This window comes from Aptenodytes patagonicus, chromosome 6, assembly GCF_965638725.1.
Source record: "Aptenodytes patagonicus chromosome 6, bAptPat1.pri.cur, whole genome shotgun sequence".
NCBI classification, from domain to species: Eukaryota; Metazoa; Chordata; class Aves; order Sphenisciformes; family Spheniscidae; genus Aptenodytes; species Aptenodytes patagonicus.
Genome location: NC_134954.1, coordinates 71,567,328 through 71,594,434, shown reverse-complemented (window position 1 = coordinate 71,594,434; position 27,107 = coordinate 71,567,328). Strand labels below are relative to the sequence as shown.

General features: G+C 37.5%; 1 protein-coding gene across 3 annotated transcripts in view; it reads right to left on the bottom strand.

Annotated features, from left to right (window-relative positions):
• ARHGAP15 (Rho GTPase activating protein 15) overlaps nucleotides 1-27,107 on the bottom strand; it is a 341,933-nt gene that overhangs the window by 110,501 nt on the left and 204,325 nt on the right. For all 3 annotated transcript variants that reach the window (XM_076343118.1, XM_076343121.1, XM_076343120.1), the window contains one exon: nucleotides 18,649-18,747. In XM_076343118.1, coding sequence (XP_076199233.1) covers nucleotides 18,649-18,747 — 99 coding nt within the window. The remainder of the gene's footprint in view (nucleotides 1-18,648; nucleotides 18,748-27,107) is intronic.

Genomic DNA, 27,107 nt, shown 5'->3' with positions numbered 1-27,107 from the left:
AAAATATTAGACTTTGATATTGGTTGAGGTAGTCCTGATGTTTTATGAACTGCCTTGGATGAAACGTTCTCATTAATTCTTTTCTGTTGCATAGAACAAATCCCTCTCCCAAATCACATTGCATTCTGCCTAAGCTTAATCTGTATTTGACAATACCTTCAAACTGAATATAAAAGGAAATTCTCTATGTGCGGGGGGAAGGGGGGTGGTGGTATACAGAAATTTCTCTCTCTGTTTTTTAACAAGATTTAGAATTTGAAACATACCATTTTAAATGGTACTAGGTAACTTCCTGCATAGAAACCCATGAAACTTTCACAATTAATGTATCCTGAAATAGGTGTGGTCCCCAGGCCTGGTAGGAGTTCTGTAAAAGAAACCATCGTGCTGGATTCAACAACAAAGTGAAGTACAAACTTGAAGAAAGGCATTCTTTAGTTAGTCCTTTCATTTAAAATCAGTTATGTTCAGGGCAAAAATATTGTATTTCAAAGGAGCCTATTATGCCTTCCCATAAACAGAAAGATCATACGTTTTAAAACTGAAGTATCATTATGTAATCAAGCTGTTGTATTATAAACTATTTTGTGGGCTCAGATGCCCAGGGCTATCTTTACAAATATTTAAGAGGTCATTATCAGGGTATGTTCTCCCTAAAACTATAATTCTTTCCTCGTGTTTTCATATGCATCTTACCATAAATATCTGATTTATAAACAATTTTTTAAAAGTTTACTAGGGGCACAAAAGTGAGGCATGAAGTCATTTAAAGAAGCAGAAATGCGCGAATGCAGCAAATACACCAGTGTCAAGAATGTGTCTGATGAGAAAAATACCACTAAACAATGTGCAAAAAAATAAAGTTTTACAAAAGGATCAATATTTGTATGCCAGTAGAAGGAAAATTATGAATAGTAGCAAAGAATAAATCTGACACATTAAAATTTGACATTAAAATTACTGTATCTGGATAGGGTTACAAAAGGTACCCGGAGTTTCAGGTGAATGTGGGAGCAAAAAAAAATAGTTTTTATCTGAAGCCAGGGAAATCAGAGGTGAAAATGATGAGAACAATGAAACAAATTTTACACCACAGAGAGAAAAAAACATAGAGGCATTAACAGCAAACAAGGAACACACGGATGTAAAATGTGCAGTGCAGAAGTGGTGTGAGATGAAGATACTTGAACCAGCAAACGTGGTACGCAGCTTGATCAGCTCGAGTTGAAACGAGCACCAGCTCATTTTGAATGTAACACTATCTGCACTCATCGTGGTTTTCAGTGTTGCTGACATCTCTATCCTGCTTTTTGGTGTGGCATTGGGTGGGGTTAGCCATGCCCTAAAGCTCCTGAGGCGGGGCTGGAGGCTGACACTGGGATTCGCTCTGCTCTGCTAGAAAAAAGAATCTCTTCTGATCATCAGAACTACACACTTCTTGTACTCCTCCCATCAAAAGATCACATTTGTGAGGCTGAAAACAACATCCCAGCTAACATCTGATATGAAAACAGGTCCCATCCCTAGTCCAGAGAAGTTACTCATCTACTGTGGAAGTGGGTGCCATACAAATGTCATGTTAGATAGTGCTACCAGACAGACAAGCATAAACAAACCTAGGAGACGAAACGGCGGGTGATATTGGAAGTCAATCTGAAGAACAAAGAGATTATCACTGTCATAAAAAAATCAGTGTTCACTTATCAGTGCTCATGATATACGTGTCTTTCATTTGCAAATGAAACAGAGAGAAAAACTTGGAAATTACTAAGATTGGAAAGAATGGCAGAAGAGTTATTCCGATATTGTAAAAGCAGTTAGGGGGATGCGCTTGGAGACTGGCTAGACTGACCTCAGTCCCAGACAGTCTACTTAAATAATTAATTCAGGACTCTATGAACAAATAATTCATAGCAAAATATAATTAATCCCAACCAGCATGGCTTCATGGAAATCAGGACCTTGTCTAGCAAACTTCTTGCATTTTTTGATAGGATTGGATTTTTGACAGGTCTGGTTGATAAAGGCAATGGCGTTGAAATAGTATGTTTGGCTTTCCATGAGGCTTTTGACTTAGTACCACATGACATTTTGATTAAAGCACTTGCATTTTATGGAATTAACAGGGCATATATTACATGGATTAAAAACTGGCTCAATGACAGACCTCAAAATGTGGTAATTAATGGGAGATATCAGTTAACAAGGTCATAACTGGCAGAGCTCTCAAGAGTGGAACTCTCAGTCCAGTGCCATCTAATACCTTTATCAGAGATGTGGACAAGGAGAAAAAAAATCTCTGTTGGCAAAGTAAGCAGGTGACACAAAGATCAGGGAGATATTAAACAACGATCAGGACAGGTAAAGTTACAGAAGGTCTGAACTGCCACCTTAAATGGTCACAGTCTGGTAAAATAAGTTTTCACACAGAGAAACACAGGGTACATCCAACACTCTGGATGTAGGTTACGAAGGACTTGAGGGTTATTTTAGATAATTAGCTGAACGTGATCTCTCAGTTCAGTGCTATAGCAAAGGTGACTAATGTGATCCCTTGAATTATAGAAAGAGGAGTATCAAACAGAAGCAGGGAAGAGGTTGCACCTTTTCATGTGCTACAAATAGGATCTCCAGTAGAGCGCTGTACTTGATATCGAAGCAAATAAAATGAAACATGAAATATATGCTTTGTTGCTTCGTATTGGAGAGGATGGAGAGATGTCCTCTCCATCGGTATTTTTCACATGATCTGCAGGTACTGGACTCATGACCAGCACTGCCCAGCTGCAGGACCTGTGACAGATCAGCCTGAATTCAAGGTAGCATGAACAAGATTTTCCTTAATCTATTATTATCAGAAATCCAACACTACATTAGAATTTAGTAAAGGCAGAGAGAGTGGGGGAAAGAAAGGAGAGGAGAAATTGTACTACTTCTTAACAAGCTAAGAAATTACTCTATAGGAGGTGTCTGACATGAGGTTTGGTGAATCTCTTTAGGAAATTAGCTAACAAGAAATAATTCTATGTTTGACTGCAATAATATCAAGAAGATGAGGGGCATTCCTACATAAAAAGAGAATCTCATTTTTTCTTGCAGTAATAACTTCAAGATGCAATGAAAGGAGAAAAGCTTGACTAAGATCTTATTGTTTTCAAGACCCTGTAGAAACTATTTAATGGAAGCAATTACAACACTGAATATGAGCATTACATACTGAGAATAAGTAACAAGTGAATATGATGGATGATATACTTTATTCTGTTTCATATCACTTGATGGTAGAACTTCCACTTAGATATTTATATACAAATAAATAAGGATAGCGACAGTACAAAGCAAGTGCAATTTAAACTAGCACACAGTTCACTGCTATGCAGGGCTGCTGTTTAATGCCTAAATCAAGCTTGCTATGCCTTGGTCGTCTTCTCTATTGTGTTGCATTGTCTTTGACATTCAAGAAGTTTATTGTTTTAAAGCCCCAGGAACAACAAGACTTACTCAGAAGGCTCCCTGTAACAAGAAACAAAACTCAGCTTTGAAGCTGTGTTTTTTGAATGAAACCATCGAACGTGCAGCGTGTTCACTGTAATTTTGCCGTTACCTCCAATATATACTTTTGCCGTTCTGATAGTCCCACTTCTTGAAGCTAAACAAAGTGACCTCATTGCTTTCCACTGTATTTTCTTTTAAACATTGGCTGGGATGATTGAGATTCAGGAATGTGGGAAAATGGATTCCCAAGCCACGTCCATCCCCTTTAATTCTGAGCTGTAATTTTTGGCTTGGCTTGAATCACAGTCATCACATTTCAGTCTGAATCTCTCTGTAAAGTGATCTTTCTTAAACATTTCTTTCACTCATCATGGGATCAGAAACAAAGCCATTCTAGTCTTTCAGCAAAACACTTACAAACGTCTTTTTACAGCGACTCACAAGAGCTGAATTTCCTTTAAAAATGTTTGAAAAAGAGGAGGTTTTCATTGCCTGATTGTCCTCTTTGTGAATCTTGTCATCTGTATGCCATGAGCTACAGCTATTTTAATCTGTTTTTGTTTGCAATCCATTTGGTGTCCGCCCAAGAAAATGCAGGTGATTCTAATTAACTTACTGCTGAAGATGTGGAAAAATCTCAATTGTGCTACAGAGAATTATACACTTAAAGCCTTCCCTCTATTATTTATAACGGCTTATTAATGAAAATGATTACATGAATACATTTACCACCTGATTCATCTTTGTTCAATTTTTAAATCAACAAGGTTTATGCTAAAGGGGAAAAATCCCCTACCAAATACAGACCTCAAGTACACACATCAGCTCGCTGGTTTAAATGGAATGGCAGTTTAAAAGGAAATAACGTTGTCTTGCTTTATGCAACACAGTATAATATCTGAAATTACCAAATGTTGGGAAATAGCCATTCTCTCTCTGTAACACATTAGTATTTAATTCTGTGAATGTTTTTTTCTTGTTTTGTTTGCTTGTTTGTTTTCTTTTTTAATACCTCCTTCACCACTTCTATTTGCTCTCATTTGCTGCAGTTACTGCTTCTCACGTATGGGTTAGTAGGTCCAGTCTGACCAATGCTTAATTTATCTGAAATAAAATAGGATTTCTATGGTTCTCTGCTACTTTATCAAGTATCCTTTTTTTTCCTGCTTGACCAAAAGGTCTTTCAGGAGTATTAGGAATCTTCAAAAGATGAATGGTCCTTCGCCGGCAACTCTCTTCGGATATAATTAGCTTCATGTCTCCAGAGATGTGCAGCTTCCAATTCTTACCTGTCCGGCGTTGTGACCATACGACACTATGGTGACTGACAGAAGGGAATTTCAGGTAGAGAGGTTTGAGTCATTTGTAGGAAAATCAATAGATGTTAAATACTAGCACTGAGTATTTTCTGCTAGGTACAGCTACCGACAGGCAGTTTACCACCTTCCATCAGTTACCATTGCTATTATTCTGTGCCACGCAAATACACGCTGTGATGGTCTAATTTGAATGTGCTGACAATGTGGGTAATGCAGTTTATTTTTGGGAGGATGAAAGCCTGAATAAAGGTTATCATTTTAGGAGAAGCTGATGATGGAAAAACTCATCCACTGCGTGACATGATCAGAACAGCTGGGGATGTAATGTGGAGGGTGGGGGAGAAGAGAGCCAAGGTATTTTGTATGTTCAAGAAGTATATACAACATTGCCATTTCTTATATCCCAGCTGTGCCTGTTAACTTCTGGAAACATGTAGAGCTCAGCAATAAAGCATACTTGACTGATATTTACTGCAATGTGCACTATAAGACATTTTCTGTCACACATTACGTTCCGAAAGAGTTAAGTAACATGAAAAATACAGGCTCAAGATTATATCTGTCATGGATGAAAATACTACATTTATGCCTCATTGTAATCCATTCATTGGTTTATGGACCCCGAGCCCTCCAGGGAGTGTCACAACTCCACATGATACTGCTGAGAGCTGTATTTTGCTTTTGGATTTCTGATTTAGCTGAAAGAAGTTTAAAAACACATGTAGCCTGACAACTCCCTATTGGCTATACAACTGAGGAGGGTCAAGAGCATAAACTATTCCAGCAAAAGCCAGCTGTAACTTATGTTCACTAAACTGGCTGAAGATCTGCCTGTTACAGACAGTAGCATACAAGAAATTTATGCATTTTGCTAAATCCTCCCACTTTGGTTAAACTGTGCTTCATTTGGGGATCCATCATCACCAACATCATGCCTGTGTTTTTTGAGCAACATCAGAACACTAAGGGAAATTGCACTTTGGGGGGTCTAACTCTCCTCTTAGGACCCTACTTTCAGTCAGGTCCACTGACATCAGTAGGAGCTGTGGTTAAAAGCTAAGATGCAATTCTCCAAACATCCCTTACTCCCAACGCTGATTTTAAAGAGAATTTAGTGCACAGTAGGGACAAATCTTTTCCCGTCTTTCACAATAGTGAGAGATTAAATTAGACCTCAGTAATGTCACCTCCCGATCCTGACTAGTACTGCTGCGTATTGGACTTTTAACGGTTGGAAGCGGAAGAACTGTACATTTGGGCACACATAATCTTCAGCCAAAATGGGTAAGGAGTTTGCATTTTCTGGACTGTAGTGCCTTTGCTTGGCAGAGAGATTTATTTTTTTTTAATGTTAGTGACTGGGGTAGGAAATTTAAGATGGAATAGGGATATTTAGGACGGAAATTGAAAGTCGCAGGACTACTTCTTCCATCATTCCTTGGCTTTTTAGAGAGAGTTGAGAAGTCCAGATAGGCCCAATACTCTTCTCTATAACAGATCCATTTTTTACTTGACAGCCTGAAACTATGCTCTCTTCAAGCTTAGATGTCTCAAGGTTATCTATCTTGTCTTCAGGAACGGGTCCTACCTAACCCTCTGTGGGCACTTCCTACGGCTGTTGTGTATTGCTGGGGAGTGGATGCAAATGCAGAGTTTATAGCTCAACAGCGGTTAAAGAAATATCAGCGAGGCATTTGATAGTACTTGTTTCGCTGCGTAACATAGAAGGCTGGATCTATTTCTTAGAGTTAGAAGTTAGACCAGCTCAATTCTGGATTTCTAACAGAAGGAATGTGTAGAACCCTGCTCTAAAAATGGAGTTCGGGCTCTCACGTGCAGTTGGTAACGGTCTTTGCTTATTCATATCATATTGTAGGCATCTATCTTTGCATTTGCTTTTTATCTTTAAGTGGGAGAAAACATTTAAAAATTAGATTCTTTAGTGTAAGGCACACTATCAGACACCTTTGGGTGTTACAGTCCATGCCTGTGTGGAAAACTCAGAGGCTCTCTTGGAAGATAAGTATACATATGGCTATCTAACACCAACTTACTGAATTCTTAGCATTGCATATCTGTCTAACATATAAATGTGATAATACAAAGGTGTGTGTGTATGTATATACGTAGATAACTTTTACTTTAATAATGTCTTTCCCAGTGTACATTGCACACATTTAAAGACACAGTAATGATTAAAATCACGGGATTCCACTGAATGCTCTTACACCTTCTTTTGTGTGATAAACCTCTAGTCTCGTAAGTGAGGAAAATTTTCTTGTTTTTGCAAAAGTCATATTTTGTGTATTGAAACAGTGACATTAAGCAGTACTATGTGAAAAAACAAACATTTTTTTGCCATCTTAGCTGCAGGACTCTGTAGTTATATATGTTATTTTTCCTGCCAGTCCCACTACATTTACTGTCCCCAAACATGCTAAGGTAACTTAAAAGCTTTTTTTCTGCCTCCGTTTAATTTGGGCAAAATCTGAACCATCACCATAGTTTTTATTTTATGGTTTGACATGCATACCATGGTACACTACATTAAAATAGCACAAAACTTGTGTATGAATTGCTCAGAAACTCCTGAAAAGAGGTTGCTTAAGTATAGTCTGAAACGGAACAAATGTCTTTCTACTTTGAAATATGCAAAAAAAACCCCAAAACCACAATGAAATAGAAATAATATAACTGAAACATAACTGAGATGTGCAAGAAATACAGAAGAATACTGAGTTGTGATAAGAAAAAAACTAGTTACTGGCAATAAAATGCACTGGATATCCATTAGCTGAATTTTGGGTAAAGTAAATGCATAAATATCAGTATCATCTGATAATTATCGTAAGATAATTATTTTAAAATTTGCAGCTACAGGAAGAATTTTGATTTGAATCGTTGTCTTTGTATCTTAATGCTGACTGTGACATAGAATGATGTAAGGAAGGTAGAAAGCCAATCTCATCCCTTTTATTAGGGTTCACACAGACCCTCTGGTATTTCTGAAGGCTTGGAAAGGTGAAGTTGGCATACAGTGCTTTCCATATGTAATTTCCTTCTTTGGTGAAAATTCCGGTAATTATTAATGACATTTACTATAAAGACATCTAAGACAGTTGCAAAGTTTCTAACACAAACTCTTACTGTAAGCTGTCCTCTTTGTGTTTTTAACGTATGACATATCAGAATACAAAAATGCAACTGAAATAGAGATAATAAAAGTAACCATCGTGAACAATTTCTAGTGTGCAAATTCAGATACTTTTCAAACACCAATATATCATGACTGTTTGCAAAGTATCTAAAAAGATTGCGTCTTCGCTCAGTGATGGTAGAAGTGCTCCTGTGCAAAAAGCTCCGTCGCTGGATCAGTGCTATTTATGTCCAGAGAGTAGCCGCTGCTGTGGGGATAGTGCTGCAGGTCATAGATCAGGGCATTAAATAAAGGTGCTTGTGAGCTCCTCTGTTTTAGTGGTAAAGTAGGAAAACCTGACTGCCTAAAGAGCACCCTTCCAGCATCTTCCACCTTCCTGTTTGGATTCAGGTCTGGCTTACAGTTTAGCTGGGCTGGAGAGTTTGAATGATTTTGCTTTCAGTGGTTACAGTAGATGCTCAGCTTGTTCAAAGTTAAGTTTATAGGCTAAGTGAAAGCAGTTTTCATTAGAAGGGGATGTATCTTATCTTTCTACTAAGGTTTATTAAAAAAATGTAACACCTGATAATTTAACACCAAATGAGTGGCTGCTAAATTTCCCCCTCTCTCTGTCTCTCTGCCTCACACACACACACATCTACACACAAACAGAGGAATGCTTCTTGACTGCCAAACTATGTGCCAAGATTTTGTTCACTTTAATCTCAATCATATGAGTTAGAGAACCATGAAACAAAGTTCCTACCAAGTATGCTGACAGATTTTTAGTTCTAGTGGCTCCACAGGGCATCACTACAAGTACACTAAGAAACTTTTCTCATTAAAGATTTCTGAGCTGATCCGTTTTCCATTTAAGTCGACATGAGCAGTATCACCATAAAGAACTCAACACTTGCTAACTGATACCATACACTCATCAAAATTATTTCATTTCTAAGTAAACAAAAAGTTGTGGTACCCCCAACACCATTGTGTGGTTACTGCTGGCACAGGAAAGCCATTTGGTGGCAGCTACTTTGGTGTGTTATGTCACGTAACACCATGTCAGTTGAGGACTGACAAATCTAAACATATGGTTTGAAATACCGGGGGAAATTTTTCCTGGGAAGATGGGGGGAAGAGGCATGGAATAGCCCCTGTCTGTCTTTTGAGGACTTTCTTATTTTCTGAGCGAAGACATCTCAGAGAAGACCCATCACCTTACCCTTGGTTTGGAGGGGTCCATGGTGATTTTAAGAGCCTCAGTATTACCTGTAAATGGCCCATAATCTGGGCAACTGAACAAGTTCTTGTTCTTTGTTTTTAAATCCTGAGAGAAAATATGGATATTTACATTTCTGATCCAAGTATATAAAGTTTAAGGCCCTGATCCAACAAAACACTGAAGCATTTCCTTAACTGTAAGGAACAACCGTTGACCATGAAATAGATCTATTCAGGTCCTTAAAGAGAAGTCTTCAGCTGTTTTGGTGGACAGAGGCTGGTATCAGTAAAGCAATAAAGAAATAATCTATATCCATTACAAAGTAGAATAAACGTCAGAAAGCAGTTTCCAATAGCAATATCTGTTTCCCGAGAATTTAAATTATTTTAAACGCATCATCTCTGACACCAGGAAAAAAGGTGCATGAAGGAATCATGAAGAGAGAGCTGGATCAGGCTGGCTGGAGCTGCTCAGGATCCAAGTGATACGGTTCTGTTGTGTTATGAAACAAAATGGCCACATTTTGCTCTCATTTACATATATGTCATTCCTCCCAAACCAGGGAGCATTGTTTGTCTGCGTGAAGACAAAAAGAAGTTGGTTTGCTATATAATTACATCCATGATCTGTGAGGATCCTGATTGTAATAAAACAATCTGCTAAGCGAATATACAACTGGAGATCTTTAAAGGACTTGTTAATTCCATGGGGGTTTATCATGCAGTAGCCAATTTAGGGACGATTCAGTTACTAGATTGCTAACAATATCGGTTTCATAAACGCAGGGGAGTAAAGTGAGCTAAAAAATCTTCTCTTAAAGAAGTGAAAACCTTAACATAAAGCCTCTTTTTTAAGCTGCCCTCTTACTTTGCCCTCTGCCTTGCTCCTGAAGCTTTCTGTTGGTACGATTTCTCTCACTTAGGTATCAATCCCATTAGACTGCTATATTATATGGTTAAAACATTGATGTAACACAAGCTGCTACAGCAAATAATTGAAGTAATAAAATACAAGTGCAGTTATTTGCTTTGTTGAATTGCAGGCAGAAAAAAGGAGACAGGGTTTTTTAAACTGACCCCATAGTGTTGCATACAGACAGCAAAACTTTTTTTTATATGTTTTCTTTTATTGCCGTAAAATTTTTTTGAAAAAAAAAAGTAGTGCAGTTGTAGTAATTTATTTTTTTTCCACCGGAAAAGCAATTAGTCTACATTGTGGAATGATGCCTTCCTAATTTTATTTAAAAACCATAACTTTATTTTTAAGCAACAAGGATGTTGAAAGAATCTGAAACTACAACTACCTCTTTTTTTTCCTCCTAAAGGAACTTAATGGACTTAACTTTGTGTGTGTGTGTGTGAACATCTCCTCTAGGCCAAGACTCATTTTGTCAAGTGTTAGCCCAAAGTGTTCTATTAATGGCTGAACTGTAAAGTCTGACTAAATGGGGTTTACAGTGGAAATACTGCCAGCTCCTTGTCTGTGATGGTGTGTGTGCTGTACTAGGGCATAGTGCCTCACATCCTCGGTTTATTCAGGAGGAAAAGAGAGGATTTTTGTGTCTGTCTTTTTATCTTTTTCATGGCTAGGAGGTGGATACCCTTATGTGTGAGCTTCCCTGAATCTGACTCTGACCAGGGGGTATGTCAAGGCCTTCATTTTCTCTTTGGCACAGAGTAAGCACCGGAGACAGTCAGCTGGCTTTAAATTTCTCTAGACTTTTTGTTTCAGCATGTACAAATGTCAACTAGTTGATTTACAAAGTATATTAGCATTATTTTAATATCGAGAAAACGTTTGATTCTTTTTTTATTTCACAGGTTAAGTGGTTTATTTTATTTACTAAGGCTGTTGAAAAAGATTTTATGGAAAATTCTGAAGACAAAATGCCCTGTTTCCTTTTACATGCTCACTAATAGATATATTATACAATGCTAGAAAAAGGCAAAAGGCCAAACTCATCTCTGGTGTAATTCCAGTAAAAGCAATAAAATTACACAAGGCATGAATTTGGCCCAGGCATTGTAAATGTTACTCTGGTGCACACTGAGTGTCTGCTTGTTGTTACTGGCAAGGCTTAAAATACAAATCCCCCTTTTTTTTCAGAGAAATGGATACCTTTCTCTGGAACAGATTAATCAATGAAACAGGTATCAGGTAACTATGACAAAGACGGCAACTGGTTCAAATGTCTGCCTTTTTTATGGCTTTTTCTTCTTCTAACTAGCTTACCATCTCTGCTTTCAAATTTTTTAAATATATATTTATTCTCTCTTTTGTGCATTGTCATTGCAAGGCTTTTTTGCCTTTTTTTTTTTTTCCCTGCTGTTGCCTCCTTTTCTCTAATTTGTCTTGTATGCCCTTCCGTGATGTTTCCTGTTGACACTTCTTGATATTTTTTCTAACTCAGAATGTGGCTTTCTAGCAGACACAGAGGCCCCAGAGTGAATACCCTTCAGAGCCAATTCTGACTTGGACCTTGCACAACGCTATTAACTGGCTCTTACTCTAAGAAAGGTGGCTATAGCGGGATTGCCTGAGCCTGAAGACAGAAATGGTTGAGGAAAGCTTGCCAATATGTTTGCAGTAAATTCAACCACTCTTAATTTCTACTCAAAAGAATAATAATAATAAAAAAAAAAGCCCAAAACATTTTAAATCACAAACTTGCAAGGGCTTTTCTCAGAACTTTGTTGTTTTATATTGCATTCATCTGTATGTTTAAGTTTATGCTTGTTGGCCACTTTAAAGTAAACATAGTTCAATGCCCTCAGAAACAGTTTTCTTCAGCCCACTAGAATTCCCTGGAAAAAGGCTTTATCTGCTGAACTGCTGGATATTTTTGTGTGTGTGTAATTTTTTTTCCTATCAGTTTAGTTTGTTTCCCCCCCCCCTTTTTTTTTTTTTAAAAATTCAGTGCATATAAAAGTTGGGAGCAGAAGCCTCCTTGGAACAAGATAGAATCATAAAAGACTTCAGGAATCTCATCACAAGCTAAACAGTACAGATTGCACATTCTTCATGGAAGTATTAGCTTTTAGTGCGTGCCTGGATCCAAGCATAATAGATTATCCCAAAGTGGGAAAGAATGAACAGTACAAAATTAGCAGAACTGGGAGCTCAGATTATTTGGTGGAGCAATATGATCTCTGTACTTTCAGGGTACTGAATTCTAAAGCCACTGGAAACAGTATGTAAAATTATATCAGAGTAAGCAAGGAAGCATGTGTAGGCCTGGGAGAAGGAAAAAAAGTTTGGAAAATACCTTTCCAGAGGAGAATAAGTACTGAAAATCAGTGAATGAGCTTGTAGGAAACAAACTGCTATTCATGAACAGTTTCTTGCTCTGAGGATAGAAATATGCTAAAAGATACGATAGAGAGAAAACACAAATAAAATACATTTCAGCGGTTATTCAGAGGTCAAGTGCTGTTGGAGAATAATCTTGCACTCAGACAGAAATATAAAACTGCCCCGTGCACAGGATAGGTCGGTCTCCTGAGGTTTCCCTTCTTCTCAAGGAAACCTTGCCAGAACAAATCCTTTATGCCACCGGCTGATGGGTTTGGTCTAATCGTGCTGGGAAGTAGCCCAGGAACACTGTACATTTAATGGAAGCTCAAAGATGGTAGTGAGCATACCCTGGCAAAACTACCCTGTACTTTCCAGCTGCCTTCTTCAGGTCCTCAGGAATGGGACTGAAGCATTTTTGAGAACCAAATACATGAAAAATATTGCTTAAGCTAAGTACACTCTGGAGGAGCAAGTCGCTGAACAAAAGTCTAATAATATGGAGGATTACAATACATATAGGGATATAAGCTGCTAGAGGTTGTATATAGTGGCTATTAATACATATCTTGGCTGCACAGGCCTCGTGTCTTCTGCCACCTTCACTGTGCTCCTATAATCTTCTGAGTATACCATACCAAAGTTAGTGATCCCAGCATGGGAGTCATCAGATTTAGGAGGTGTTTGGGATTTTTTTTTTTTCCAATCCTTCTGCAGTGTTTTCTTCCATTAGAAAATGAGATAGCATTACACTATTTTAAAAACTCATTTTTTCCTAGCTATATAAATATATTCACAATACTTTATATTTTTAAAACTCATTTCCTCTTTGCTTAACTCCTTAAGATAAGTGAACTCTCCTTTATGTAAACTTCCTACCAGAATACTGACTACCTTTTAAGCGGTATATGATTTAGAAGGTAATGAAATATCACTTTCTTTTTCTTTTTTTTTTTTTTTAATAAATAGGTTTTAAAGTGCTTTTAGCTGCACTTTAGCTTTTAGATTAAGAGATAAAACTGATGAAAGGGACACAACCTTCTGTCACAGGGCAGCATGGCATTTGGGAGGTGAGGTAGTTTAAAATACCATTTTTATCTTCATTTCTCTTCATCGGGATGACTGTATTTCTTTACTGCATCCCATAAGGTACTTCATCTTTGCCCATAAAGACATTTTCTTCCTTAAACACTGAATATTCTGCGGTATGAGACTTTGCGTGTGTGCATTTCTGCAATGATATTATGCATAATCAAATCACAGCGACGGACATTAAAGCCAAACTGAGTCTTGATTTTAGGTGCTTTGGGGTGTCAAACTTTGGACACCTTTAAGAAATCCGATTTTCAGAGAGCAAGCGCTTAAAACTTCTCTCAAAACCGTGTCTTCTTTAAATTGCACACCCGGCCTAATGGTCACGTCTGAAGTCTCCCTAGCGTACCCAGTCCTACCCCAGCAGATCAGCCCCCCAAACCAAAAGCCATACGCTCAGGGATTTTTTGTCACCGCTCTTATTTAACATGATTTGTTCACTGGGGCTCAGAGCAGTGAAACCCAGTAAATAATACATTGAACAGAGAAGATAACAAAAGGAAATAGTTAAGGTACTATAATAATTTTAGCCATTCTTTTTTCAGGTCACTATAATCTGCCCAAAGATAACTAATTGTTCAAAGTAAACATTCCACTCCGACCACAAAAGGAATCCATTACACAAACATATAATTCACAGTCATTTTTAGTGGGTTGTAAACAGTTTGGAATGAGCATAAAATGGGACAAAAATCAAAGTGAGCATTTAGAAATGAAAAAGTGTTTGCTACAAAAGGTCAGTCCCTTTACTTGGCAAACTATGTAGAAAAGCCTGGGAAAATGTTGAACACACAAGCAGTAAGGGAATTTTAAAGCCAACAACCTCCCTGTTTCTTTAAACAGACATCGGAACCTATAACTGGATCCTGTCAAACAAACGACAGCAAAAAAACATAACAGCTGCTAAGAAGTAAAGTTGAAAGATAAAGTTTTCTAAGCTAAGAACCTTCTCAGAAGTGGACTAAAGGTCTTTCTTAAATCTTTAAGCAAGGTTATGGATCCCAGGGTGGCTTTTAGGCATTGAATCAAATATGTAATTTTGTGTATCATTCCTGTCAGAGCATCCTGTGCTCCAAGAAAAGCAACAGAAAACAATGTCTGTAATGTCCAGTTTAGAATGGAAATGGTACCTGTAATCATCAGCTTTGCTGCCTGCAGTGTCATTTTTCAAGTCATTTAGGCTGATTTGAGAACGTTAACTTGGATTTGGGAATGGAGGGAGAAAATGAAGGACGTTTCAAAAGAGACATGAAAGTTAAATTATATTTCCCTGGAGCGTTAGTACTGTATTTCTTTACAAAACCTAGGCTACACCGGATACCCTCAACAGGTTTAGGATACTGACTGCTCGGGGTGTTCATTTACTCTGTCATTAGACACACAGACAAATGATCATCCCTGGAAAAGGGTTTAGTATCAGACTGTATTCACACGATAAAACTTTACTATGAGAAGTACTAGATGGCATTTTGTTTAGGTACAATTCAGACTGATATTTTTATTTTTTTTATGCGTTCTACTCATGCCTTTCACATATTTAAAAAAAAAAAAGGCAAAAAAACAGCCAGCACTTTTAAAGGGTCGTGGATAACAAAATAAATAGGCGACTCAAGAAATGACTGGAAATAATATCTGGCCTAGAAGCACCAAAAATCTTGCAATGGGCCCCACCCTTGGCAGGAGCGCGCAGCATGTGAGTTATAGTACACTGGGAGGATTGTCCCAGGCTTTCCTTGCTGCGCTGCTCAGCTCAGGGTCGGGGCTACCTATCAGACACTTTCTGGGGAGAAGAAAAAGCGTGGAATACAGATTGAAAAAGGCAAGTCAACAGATAGTCCCAGAAAAGCCCGAGCTACATCCGAGGTAGATGTTGATGGCAAAGTAAAAGACCACACAGGAAAAACAAGGAATACACTCTTCCGTGAAAAAGTTTCCCTCCAAGACCCTGAGGAAGTCGAGAGTTAAGAAATGTTAAACATCTTTGCGTAGCCACTGTATTTCTTCAGTCTGATCATTGCACGGCTCAGAATTATTCACTTATCTTCACCAGGTCACATCCTATACATGGGAGTTGTTTTCTATTTAGGACATTGCATTAAATACCAAGGGCGCAATGCTCTTTGCCTGGATACTTCAGTGGCGCAGGTCTGTATAGCTAAATACTCGGGACAAGAAGTTCATCAAAAATCATGAATGAATAAATAATACAGGAAGAATAAAGAAAAAAACTGAGCTTGCTTAAAAAAAAAAAAAGGAATTAATGTGACAATTGCCTTGCAAGTTTACAAGAACAGGCACATTTTTATTAACTCTCGTTATTAAACTCCACTACCATCTCTGCAAGATGGCTGAGTAAATCTAGAAAGACCTTCTGCCTCCCAGTCCTATTTCAAGAACTACAAATAGCAAAAGAGGCTGGAAAAATGGAATTCACTCTTGAACAAGTGAATCCTTGTCAGATAGATAAATATGCATTATGGTGTGAGAATTTTTGGACTAAATGTTATAAAGCATCTCTGTCCTGAAATGGTGAATAAGCAAACAGTAGCCTAGAGGATAAATAACCAAAATCTGATCTAAGTTGCAGCAAAATAATTTCAGAATGATTCCTTTGATTTCAATGTAGTTATTAATTTAAAAATAGTGTAACTGAACAGGAAATCTTGCCAACAGTTAATGACACCCTCTACATTTTTAATCTGTGGGAGAATATTACTACAGTTGGCTATTGTATGTAACCTCATCTACACAGGTAAATGTACTAATTAATACGGTTTATTCAGATCACTGTTAGACTTTCCTTCTGTGCACAGAAATAATGTTTTAAAAATAATAATAAAAAAACAAATAGAAAATCAATAGGTAAATAATAACTAAATCCATGTGCTGATAAATAAGAACACAACCGTTCAGCAAAGTATGAATATTTTGTAAGTAACATTTAGGGTCAGTCTCCTAAGGTCTTTTCTCCTAATAATCCTTTATCTTAAATGGAGCATGCAAGTAACATTTCTGGTACAGTTACAGTATGTAGATGATATATTTTCTAAATAGGAAAAAAAGCTTTTCTACAACAGCCAATATGCCAGCTGTACTGAGTATCTAGGCCATCTTACTAAGACTATGAAAGTAAACATACAGTTTTCATTAAATGTGCCTTTCCCATAATTGGTACATAAGTATTTCCCATGACTCTGCAGTTGAATATCTTGGCTGGAGGCATATCTGGCCATTAAGAGGAGGGCTTCAGATCTGTTGAGTCTCAGCCATGCCGGGAGACTTGGCACCTCCACATACTGCTTCCTAATACCAACCCCGGTATAAAATGTCATCAGAAGCTTGCATAAACATTGGACTTAGCTTCACATAAATTACTGCTGTCCTGAGATAGTTTATGCCAGAACTTAGTAAAAACAACACTTTGAGTAAATAGAATGTGAGTAAATGCAAGAATCTTAATCCAAGTAAATGATAATAGAAAAAAATGTATATCAAATATAAACTCATAAATACAGTGATAAAATGAAATTTTTATCTCGTGCCATGTGATTAGCTTTTATTTACATATTAGACTAACTAAAAGGGGTAGACTTCTCTAAGTCACAGCAAGTTTGAAGGGAACACAAGAACAACAATGCAATACTACGAAGGATGAACTCCTTTGAAGAAACAGTGGTATTTTCATTTTCTTCCGTGAACTTTTCTCTGATAATCACACAGACAATAAACATCTAATTAGGTTTCTTGGATTTTTCTATTACAGTTCAGCAGTGCAGAGACCTCTGGCCTCACTTCTGGAGGAGTGATCAGACACCGCAAAACATCTATGAAGTATCTAGTGCATCTTTTGGAGAACCTGTGCTAAGTTCGTAACTGAACAGTCAATTAGACATGTTCTGCATGGCGTGGCATTTTTATAATCTAATCTCTGCCTTTCCTTTTCATGTTCTGAATTTCTCCTCACAATTCCTCCTCTATTAATAGTCCCTTCACACATTTCTCCCCTTTCTTTGTCTCTTTCTTTAGCCAGCCTCCAGCCTTCCTCCAAAAAACCAATGCTACTATCTCCCCCTACTGAACGAACTCCAGTTTGTTAGTCTCCGATTTCCTGCCAATCATTCTGGGAATAATAATATCCCAGTGCTCTCTTTGCTGTATAATTAAAGCATGAATTTCCCAGAGTTTGAAACTCCAGGGTAGTTTTATTGCACCTTTCACTATAAAGCCAGGTAACAACGATGGAATTAAAATAGCTTTTTCCTTTGTGGTTAATGGTCTAAGTATCTTTTTATTTGTCATTGGTTCTCTTGTTCTGAGACTCCAGTGTATGGCAGTGACAATGGGTTCACCCAGCCTTATTCTGAAAATAAATTTTCTATCTTTTGCAAGATATATGTTTCCCTAGCTCCCTGGAACAAGTTGTAAACTTGTAACAGATGGTGATGAAGCCTCACATTTTTATACAATACATTTTAAGATTCTGCATCTACCGCATGTACCTTCCAAAGAAAATGACCTTCAATGAGAGAAAATACGCTCTGAAGAAAGGAAGGCAGGCAACGGTGTTAAGCACATCTTTTTATACCATGACAATCCTTCTTATTAAATTAATCAAAACTTCTAATGAGGATGAATACTCATTCCAATATTCTTACGATATTATGGCTTTTTAAAATAACTGGAAAAATTAGACACCCACACGCGTTAAAAAAAAATATGGTCACACTAGAATAACATTTATTTTGGTTGAATACAATTCAGGACTTAGGAGAAAGTATTGGCATTACGCTCACCAGAGACTTCAGAATGAAAGTTACTGACATTTTATTGATGGTTAGCATTTTCTTACCCAGAGAAAGACTAAAACAACAACATGTCAAACAAAATATAGGGAATAATCAGCATGAATGGGTTCTATTAATGTCTCATCATATAAAGAAAATGAAGATACAGAAGGTGATATAGTTCAGTTCATAACTATATTATAAGTTGAACCGCCTGCCTACCCTGGCAATTTGAGCAGAGTTACAAGGTTAATGTTTTGATTACTAATAGAGGAAAAAAATAGTGTTAAATATTAAGGTACTCACCTCTTCTTTCAACAGCTTTTATACACAGTCTTACAAACTGGGGGACCGTAGATTTCTCATGCTCACAAACCAAGTGCAAATGGGAGCCAAAAATTTGATCTGCATTTGGAAAAAAAGAGGAAAATACATTAAGGTGTATTATTAGTAGTGGGAATTTTCTCTCTTCTGGGTTTGCATATTAAAAACTCAGCTATCAGAGATGGACAGACAAAGTTGGAAAGAAATCTTTTTTGAGTCCTAGTGGTCATTAGCTTCTGCCACAAACCCAAATCTCTTAATATCTGTTGCGCGTAGCACTTGGATACTTCCCCCTGGGTTCAAGTTTCAGTTGCCATTTACACCTTGACCTTGACCTTTCTAAGGCTTGGAGGTCTCTGGAGATTGCTTGGACCTGCCGTAAAAAAGTGAAGGCAATTCTAGAGATACAGCTCCATATCTTGTTGAATCCAAAATCCTGCATGATATTAACTGATGGTCCAACCTTGAAACTCGTATTGCCAGGTAGCCTGTCTCTTCCACGCATACTGAGTTTCACCCTTGTCATAAAGTACCGTAAGTGCGCAAAGGCTGCATTATTTTGCATCATTAGGACTTAGTACAACTTCATCTCATCTTTACAGGAGTTTTTTTGTCATCAGATTACCTGTTTAAAAAATGGAAGGTAATAGATGTCTTTTGATGAGGATTGCATATCTTACACCAATTTTAATTTGTGATTTGTGTTGTTTCCTTGATGAATAAGTATTTAACTAGATAATGCTACTTTTGGGGTTTTATGATGTCAAAGTTTTGATCAACGTTGAATGTTCATCTTAAAACATATTTGTACAAGCAGGTTAAACTCCTCAGATTAGTAATTAGCTTCCTCCACCTCATTTCCACTCTATATGTTTGAGAAATCATGAAAAGAGCAATCAGTAATGGGGATGTTGTCAGCTAGAATCAAAATGAATCAAACAGATGAGAGAAACTACTCAATAGGAGCCAGTTAAATGCTCAAACAATAGGAGTGTACTATCATCATTTATCCAAAGAGACAGTCTCCATATAGCATTTCAACAGAGTACTACATTTTGGAAATTGGCATAGAGGCTTTGAAAATTTTTGTATAGCTAGCTGATGGGTGCTAGCACAAGCCTGGGCTCTGCACAGCAAACCCAACAAGCACGCTCCTTTGCAGAACAGCAGGAGCTCCTGTTGTCCTTTACAGCTCCCACGGCACAGGACATTTCCTCCATAGCCAGTCCCACCATCTTCCACCATAATCAGTTTGAGTGCTTCTTCCTCCAAGCAGCACACCTTTTTGTCACCAACAGGTCAAAAGCCATTTGTTTATTTTCTGCTTTGCAAGGAGCTTCACTTTCCTATCGTTAATCGCTACTATTTCTTACTAAGCTTAGATTTCAAGAGCAACTCAATTGCCTTTTCTTCCTTAATACCCCAGAGTAGGGAAGAGTCAGGGAAACAAGGTGGGTGCACAGGATGGTTCGGACTTCTTAACATGTATCAGGGAAGTTTACTCCAGCACCTCCCAATGCCTGTGATCTGCATTCTGGTAGAGTACCTCAAAGCCTGAATTTAAGTTAGTCGGAGTTTCGGCTGCAGAAGGGATGGAGGACTGGGTTCACAGAACTACACTGAAGAAGGTTGTGTGCATGTGCGGTGTTAAGCATTAGCGAACAGTCTGTTACATGTTTTGGGGTTATGTTTCTGACAAAGCACAGTCTGGTTACATTTTCTTCATAAAACATTTATAGCTGCCTTCAGTGGTAATTATATATACAGAGATTTATGATTAAAATGTACTAGCACTTCCTCTTTTGACATCTTAATTGTTTTGTAAAATTTTAGCAAAGACCTGTCAAACTCTTTGCATAATATGGAATGGTCTCTAATGTAAATTATGTTAAAAAGAAGTAAAAATGTATCTTTTTTGGTGGACAAAGACACTTGTAAATGCTTTCAGAAGCAAAACAGGCAAAGAACTGCACTGTGTTTAGGTGGCAGTACATGAAGAACTGAAACAAAATTAATGCATGGGTGTTCAGCAGCTTCTCTTCTCTGTTATAACCACTTTATAACCAACTTCCAGGATTACGTTGCAGTTACTCTTTCAGTCCCCAGTATAAATGCAGAACACTTGGTATTCCTGGGAGGAAATTTTGAAAAGGCTGGAAACTGTTTTACAATTCTCACCTAGTCCTTTACTTCTTTTCTAAGTGCAGATTCTGCAACTTCAGCAAAACGTTTAACCTCATTTTATATACCTTTCGGTATATGGATATAGTCACATTCTGTATCCTGCAGTTAAGCTTTAAAACTCCTCTTCTTTAGCAAATAGGTGCTCAGGATTTTTGTCTTGAATGGAAGGGGCAGCAAATCGGCATTAATAGTTGCTGGGCATCAGAAAAGACTATGGTAAAACAATGACACACAACTGCTTTGGATTTTCTTTTCCCTTTCTAGAAATTCATGAGTATTTATAAGTACATGATCTCATGAGTCATCCAAATACTCTGAATTCTGGGTACTCCTGAACCGCAAACTCTGTGACTCTCTCTAGTCAATTGATTTTTTGCTGGATCTGTTTCTGTACATAAACATGGGAATGGCAGTAGTTACGCTGCCATATTTACGCTCTTAGAGGTCACAGGGATAGTTGAGGAAAACTCAGTTAAGATTTGTTTGTGCAGTATTTTGAAAACAAGGAATTATAAGAACGGCAAATTACTAACTTATGTAAACTAGATTTATGCGTAACTAAGATTAAAATATTATTTTCTTATTCTTTTATAGGTGTGTATATATATTTTAAAATTACTTTAAGGGGAAACTAACCAGGACATTTTTTCAAAAAATAAGAACTACTCCCAAGGGGGTAAAAGAAGCAAAAAGGCCTTTGTTTGATTTATTTGTGATAAGGCCCTTCAAAACTTCATTTTTTATGACTTGAAAAAAAAAGATGTACACAACACTCCTAACCTCCTGTTATGACAGTTTATGTTTCCTATCCAGCTTATTTAACTCAAATGCCTGGGAAATAGACACAATTACCACCTTATGGAATGCTACTTAACTTTAAATGCTCCCCTCTGAATAGAAATCCACTTTATCTTCTCAGAGTTATTCCAGTTTCTCAGGAATTATTTCCTCTATAGGCTCCTGAAATGCTCTTGTTTCATCATTTAAAAATTTAAACTAACAATTGTTCAGAAATATCTTTTATTAGAACAAAGGCAATTCCCATACAGTGGATTCTGTTCACAAGAGCTTGTACAAAGGAGCTGCATACTATGCCCATATACAGCTTTAATCATTCACTCTTTCAGCTGTTATCAATTTAAAACCAATGAAACTCCCACACTGAGTCCATTTGAGCAGTCAATTTTAATATCTTGGGGCATCTGTAGTTATTCTGAATTGGCTGCAAAAGCAGAACTAACAAGTTAAGCTCTAACCATAAGTCTACATCAGGCTGGTAAACCATACATCAAACACAGACAGTTAGTCAATACTGTAGTATGAAAAACCAACAAGCATTTTTAAGAAGAGCAATATATTCATAATATGTTTGGTGGTATGGTTTACATTACACATCCCTGATATCTGCGCATTAAACTTTCTATTTAAGATGGTGGGGTGTGTGACAGCTTTGCACATGGATATAAAATGAGACATCAGAAGAGGAGGGAATGGACATTCACAAGTTGTATAATATAAAATGATGATTACAGCTGCAATGAATTGCTCGTTCTGGTGAGCTTCAAGTTTTCCCTGAGCCTGACAGAGCTACTTTTTTTTGAGTAGCTCTTGCAGGCTGCAGCAAAGCCACTAATTCTGAGCTGCAGAAGTCTAGTCTATGGGAGACAATACTTCTGGAAAAGAAACAATTAAAACAAAGTCACTAAAGCCACATCCTCACTGAGAATGTCATTGTTTAACTGTTTTTGGTGCACATGGATGAGATGTGGCCACACTTGGAAAGAACTCATACTTCAGTGTTTTTTATTAAAAAAAAAAACCAGAGGGAGGGCATGGCTAATATTCCCATTTCTTGGGGAGAGGCTCAAATTCTGACACGAGAGGAGAAGGTATAATGGTGTAATGCCCAAGTTTTTAGAAATGTGAATTACATCTATGTAATTCAGTGCCTTCCAGGAGCAGAGTTAACTGTGCTACATCTGGATTTGAACTGCTGGACTACCAGAGCTTTGTATCGACATCTAAGTTGTTTGTTTTCTTTGTATCTGTTTGAATGTTGGGAGGGGAAAGGGGGAAAGAGAATGAAAAGGCAAAATAAAGAGGAATATACAGAGAGAGGGACAGAACAGTAGGCACCACAGCAGTGAATTTTTTGGAGGGGGAAGGGATGTGGTTGGAAAGGGCCATATTCTGAAAGGTGACTTCTTCTAGCTGCTCAATCTGTAGAGTCAGACATATTAAGCCAGACATTAAAATGATGCTGATCCCAGACTGGGCTCCAAATAATGCCACGACGCTTTTACAATAAGTGGGCCAGGTCCTCAGCTGACTGAAGTCAGCGAGGTTGTCAGTGGAGCTCCCCTGATTTATGCTAGCTGGGAATCTTGCCAGTCCTTTTAACTTGGAGATTTACTATATATCGTTGATCTGTGGTGGTCATCAATTTTAAAAAAAATTACATTTGTGAACAGTTACTATTAAGTGGCATACAAGTTACCAGATTTGTTTCACATTCTCAGAAAAAGGGAAAATAGAGAGTGCTGCAGACACTGGTCTCTTTTTAAAAATGGTGGTGTTTTACTGGGGACAAGAGCTCATTTGAATTTAAGGAGAGTGAGTCTGCTGTAGTCCTCAAAACAGGTCTCCAAAAATGAGATATTTTCAAATTATCTGAATTATTTCTGACCATCATGTCAAAGGAAAAAAATCACTTTGTCCAGTGTTTGGCCATCCACAGGGTTTGGGAAACGTACTTCCAAATGTCCACGTAGCGGTCAGAGAAAGAAAGAAATACCTTTGTGACCCACTGTCCCTGCAAGTCAAAGGAAACATTTCCTAACTTTCCCTAAATTATTATGGGCACCAGATCACTTGCTAAATTCCTGCATAACCCAGAAGAATTACAGGACACACCAAGTAAGTCTTAATCTACTCTTTTGGACTTCTCATGAGCATTACACTCATTAGATTGAACTCCTCCAAGGTCCATTGAGACAGATGAGACAATAAAGATGTTTTCCCTTGTCTGGAAAGAAAATGCTTGGTGATCTCTGTGCTGCTATCTGCACAACCACCAACATATGCTGAGCCCCGTTCTATAGGCTATCAAGCCAAATCACAGCTAGTTCCTTTCACTAGCAATTGAGTGGCTTTTATTTTCATCTTGAAACAGTTGTAACCATTCCAATTTTTATGCTGGTTTGGTTTTTGCCTTAACTTAACTTACGAAATAAATTCATTGAAGTTCCTTCGGTGTCTAGCTTTTGGGGAAAAAAAAAATCCACCCCTAAAAAACCTAGATTAATTTCTTGCCGGCTGCATAGCTGCATTTTCCTCATTTCCCACAGTGCCATTTGTGTTATGTTGTTACCCATGCTTTTTTACCATTTACTGAAAGTGTATTTTGTGATAGTCTATTACCAACACAACCACCATAGCTTTAAAATCAGTTTCACAGAAGCTTTTTTTTTTCTTGTGTGTGTGGGCTAGAAAGGCTCAGAAATCAGGAAGTTAGCAGGCCAATAGCAAGTTGAAGGTTGGCAATTCATTTTGGGTAATATTAAATCATGACAAAGCTCAAACATAAAGATCAAAGTTCAATTATAGACTATAAAGTAGTTTTAAAAGAGAAGATTTATATATTATTTTTCTAGCATATTAGTGCAGATTCTGTAAATTCTGAGAATATTTCAATCCCGAGGAACTGAAGACCCCTGCCCTAGCATATAAATTTGAACAGTTATTCTCGAAATAACACTGTTAAAATGGCAGACGTGGAACATGCCTCTTATTTACTATTTCTAGGTTTGCGTGCATGTGTGGATATATATGAACATAAGTGTGCATATATAGACACATACACGTTACGCAAAAATACTGTATTACACATCATCTCAAAAGCAGTTCAAAATGCTTCTAGACCAAAGATAGTTTGTGTAAGCATGAGTGAGATGGAACGAGAAGGGCTGACGATCTTCATTAGAGCTCTCGCTGGAGCATGAAAAGCCCCGATGAATGGAGCCAATGTGCTGTTCCCATTCTGGCTTCTTTTATGCAGAAGACTAGAAAGCAAATGGGACAGCGATGACAAAAATAACTTTTTGTCATGTAAAGCATCAGCGCGTCTTCATTTTCAGATCAACATGCAACTAACATTTACACATTGGTCTGCTACATTCCCTTGTCTGATTATTATCCTCCTACTTCTTATTCTTCTCATTTGTTAACTACCTACTTTACTTACTACATGGATATTTGCTACATTCTACATAAACAAAGTTTTGTTAAGAGTTAAATGACAATCACATTATTTCTAGATTTTCTGATAACAGTGTTGGCAGAACAAAGTACCCCAGGAGATCAAACTGCTATTTAATTTTGAAGCCTGTATTCCCAAATTTGGTTAATGTGGAGAAATGTGTCGAGTCTTCTGGCCAAGTGTGTACACATCAGTGACTAACAGAGCACAGAACTGTGTTTAAGTGAACTTACCACCTTAAAATGTATTTACTCATGACTATAATTTACGTGTTAAATTTATTGGAGTTTTGGTTCCAATGTGACATACAATGTAAAAAATCAATATAGATTTGAGAGCTTTATAGTGCCCCCGGCAAATATGAATAGCACTTGATGAAAAGTGAAGGTTTTCACAGCACCTACGGTGCCACTGCATTGGAGTAATTAACACCACACGCTTCACAGGTATTTATACCAATTCTTCACTAGCACACAGAACAGCTCTTTGTCAGAAATTCAGTACCGAGATGTCCTGCAAGGCTTTAGACACACTTTTATTACGAGCCCCTATTTTAAGGGATTTACAATTCTGACAGAAGTATTTCCCTATGGGATAAAAGTTAGTATGCATGTTCTCAGAGCTGGAGGAATTTTTTCTTGTAAAAATTGGTTAGCATTTTTTCCCTCAAGAAACGAGCAAATAAATAGTTTTGAGAGGTTTCTGCAACCATTTAAGTACCTTAGAAAAATAAATAGATGCATCTTATAATACAAAATTTGGCAGGCTTTTCATTTTTAATCTGGATGGTTGCATTTTGTGATTTAAAAATATTCTAATGTGAGCCTAAAAATTAACATTTAAAAGTGGTCTCTGTATAAGCACTGCAACTGCATTTTCATAACATTTTAACAGATTAAGGGATAAACTCGGGTGAAGACAATGAAGGAACCTTATCAAATGAGCATTTCACATAGACTTACCGTAGATTGGAATTAAGCCGTGCTAACGAATCCTGCCTCATTTGCATGGCCAAAACCTAATCCTAATGAAACTTCATGGTAGATAACTAACATGTTTTCTTCGTGGTAACATTAGTCTGGTAATAAAACTGTGCCGGGTACCAATTCTGAATTACTGTGTCACAAATCGTGCATCTTCGTTATCCTTGAAAGAGTATCCCAGGTAGAACCAAGCTATGTTTATGAATCAAGAGCTTAGTGCAACTGTAGCCAAAACCAAATGCATCTGGCTTTCCTAGAGAGATATATTAGAGGATGGATATGAGTTATGCTAATGAATCTGGATTTGTTAGCCCGGATCACATCTGATCCCTATGTAACACCGCAGGAGATTCATCAGCCACACTTTATTAAACTAAAAAAAAACCCCTTAAATCCAGAAATTAAAAGACTATAAATTACTCCTCTATTACTGTAATAACTGAAACAAACTAATATGATGCATTCAAATCCCACCCTCAACCCACAGAGTACTTCAAAGAAGAAAAACCCTCCAATGTATTGAAATCAGACACTATTAATGTGTAAGGACAGATCCCGAAAGTTTGGTGTGTGAGTGTGCACACCTCACATATATATATTTATGTTTAAATGACAATTTTTTAAAGTTTCTGTGGCAGTTAGAAGCAGAAGCCGACCACTAAGGCACATAATGATTTCATATAACGAAGACTTCCTTACAGTAAGCAACATTGCACTGAACATTTCTGCATATATCTGAAACATAAGAACTTAATTCATAAAATCTTCTCCTTCTCTTCAGACATGGGCCCAGCTGGTGTTTAACTCTTGTGGCTGCTTTAGCTTTTGCTGGCTGGGGTCAATCTCTTGGCTCAGGACAGACAAGTTTAATACAGACTAGCAACACCCCTTGCCACTTTTGACACACCACTGGAAAACTCACACTCCAGAGATTGACAGGGGCTGCTGGCAAAATGCCTCTTTCTAGTCAATTTGCATGTGCAGTTGTGGGTTTCGCACATAATAATTTGGGAGTG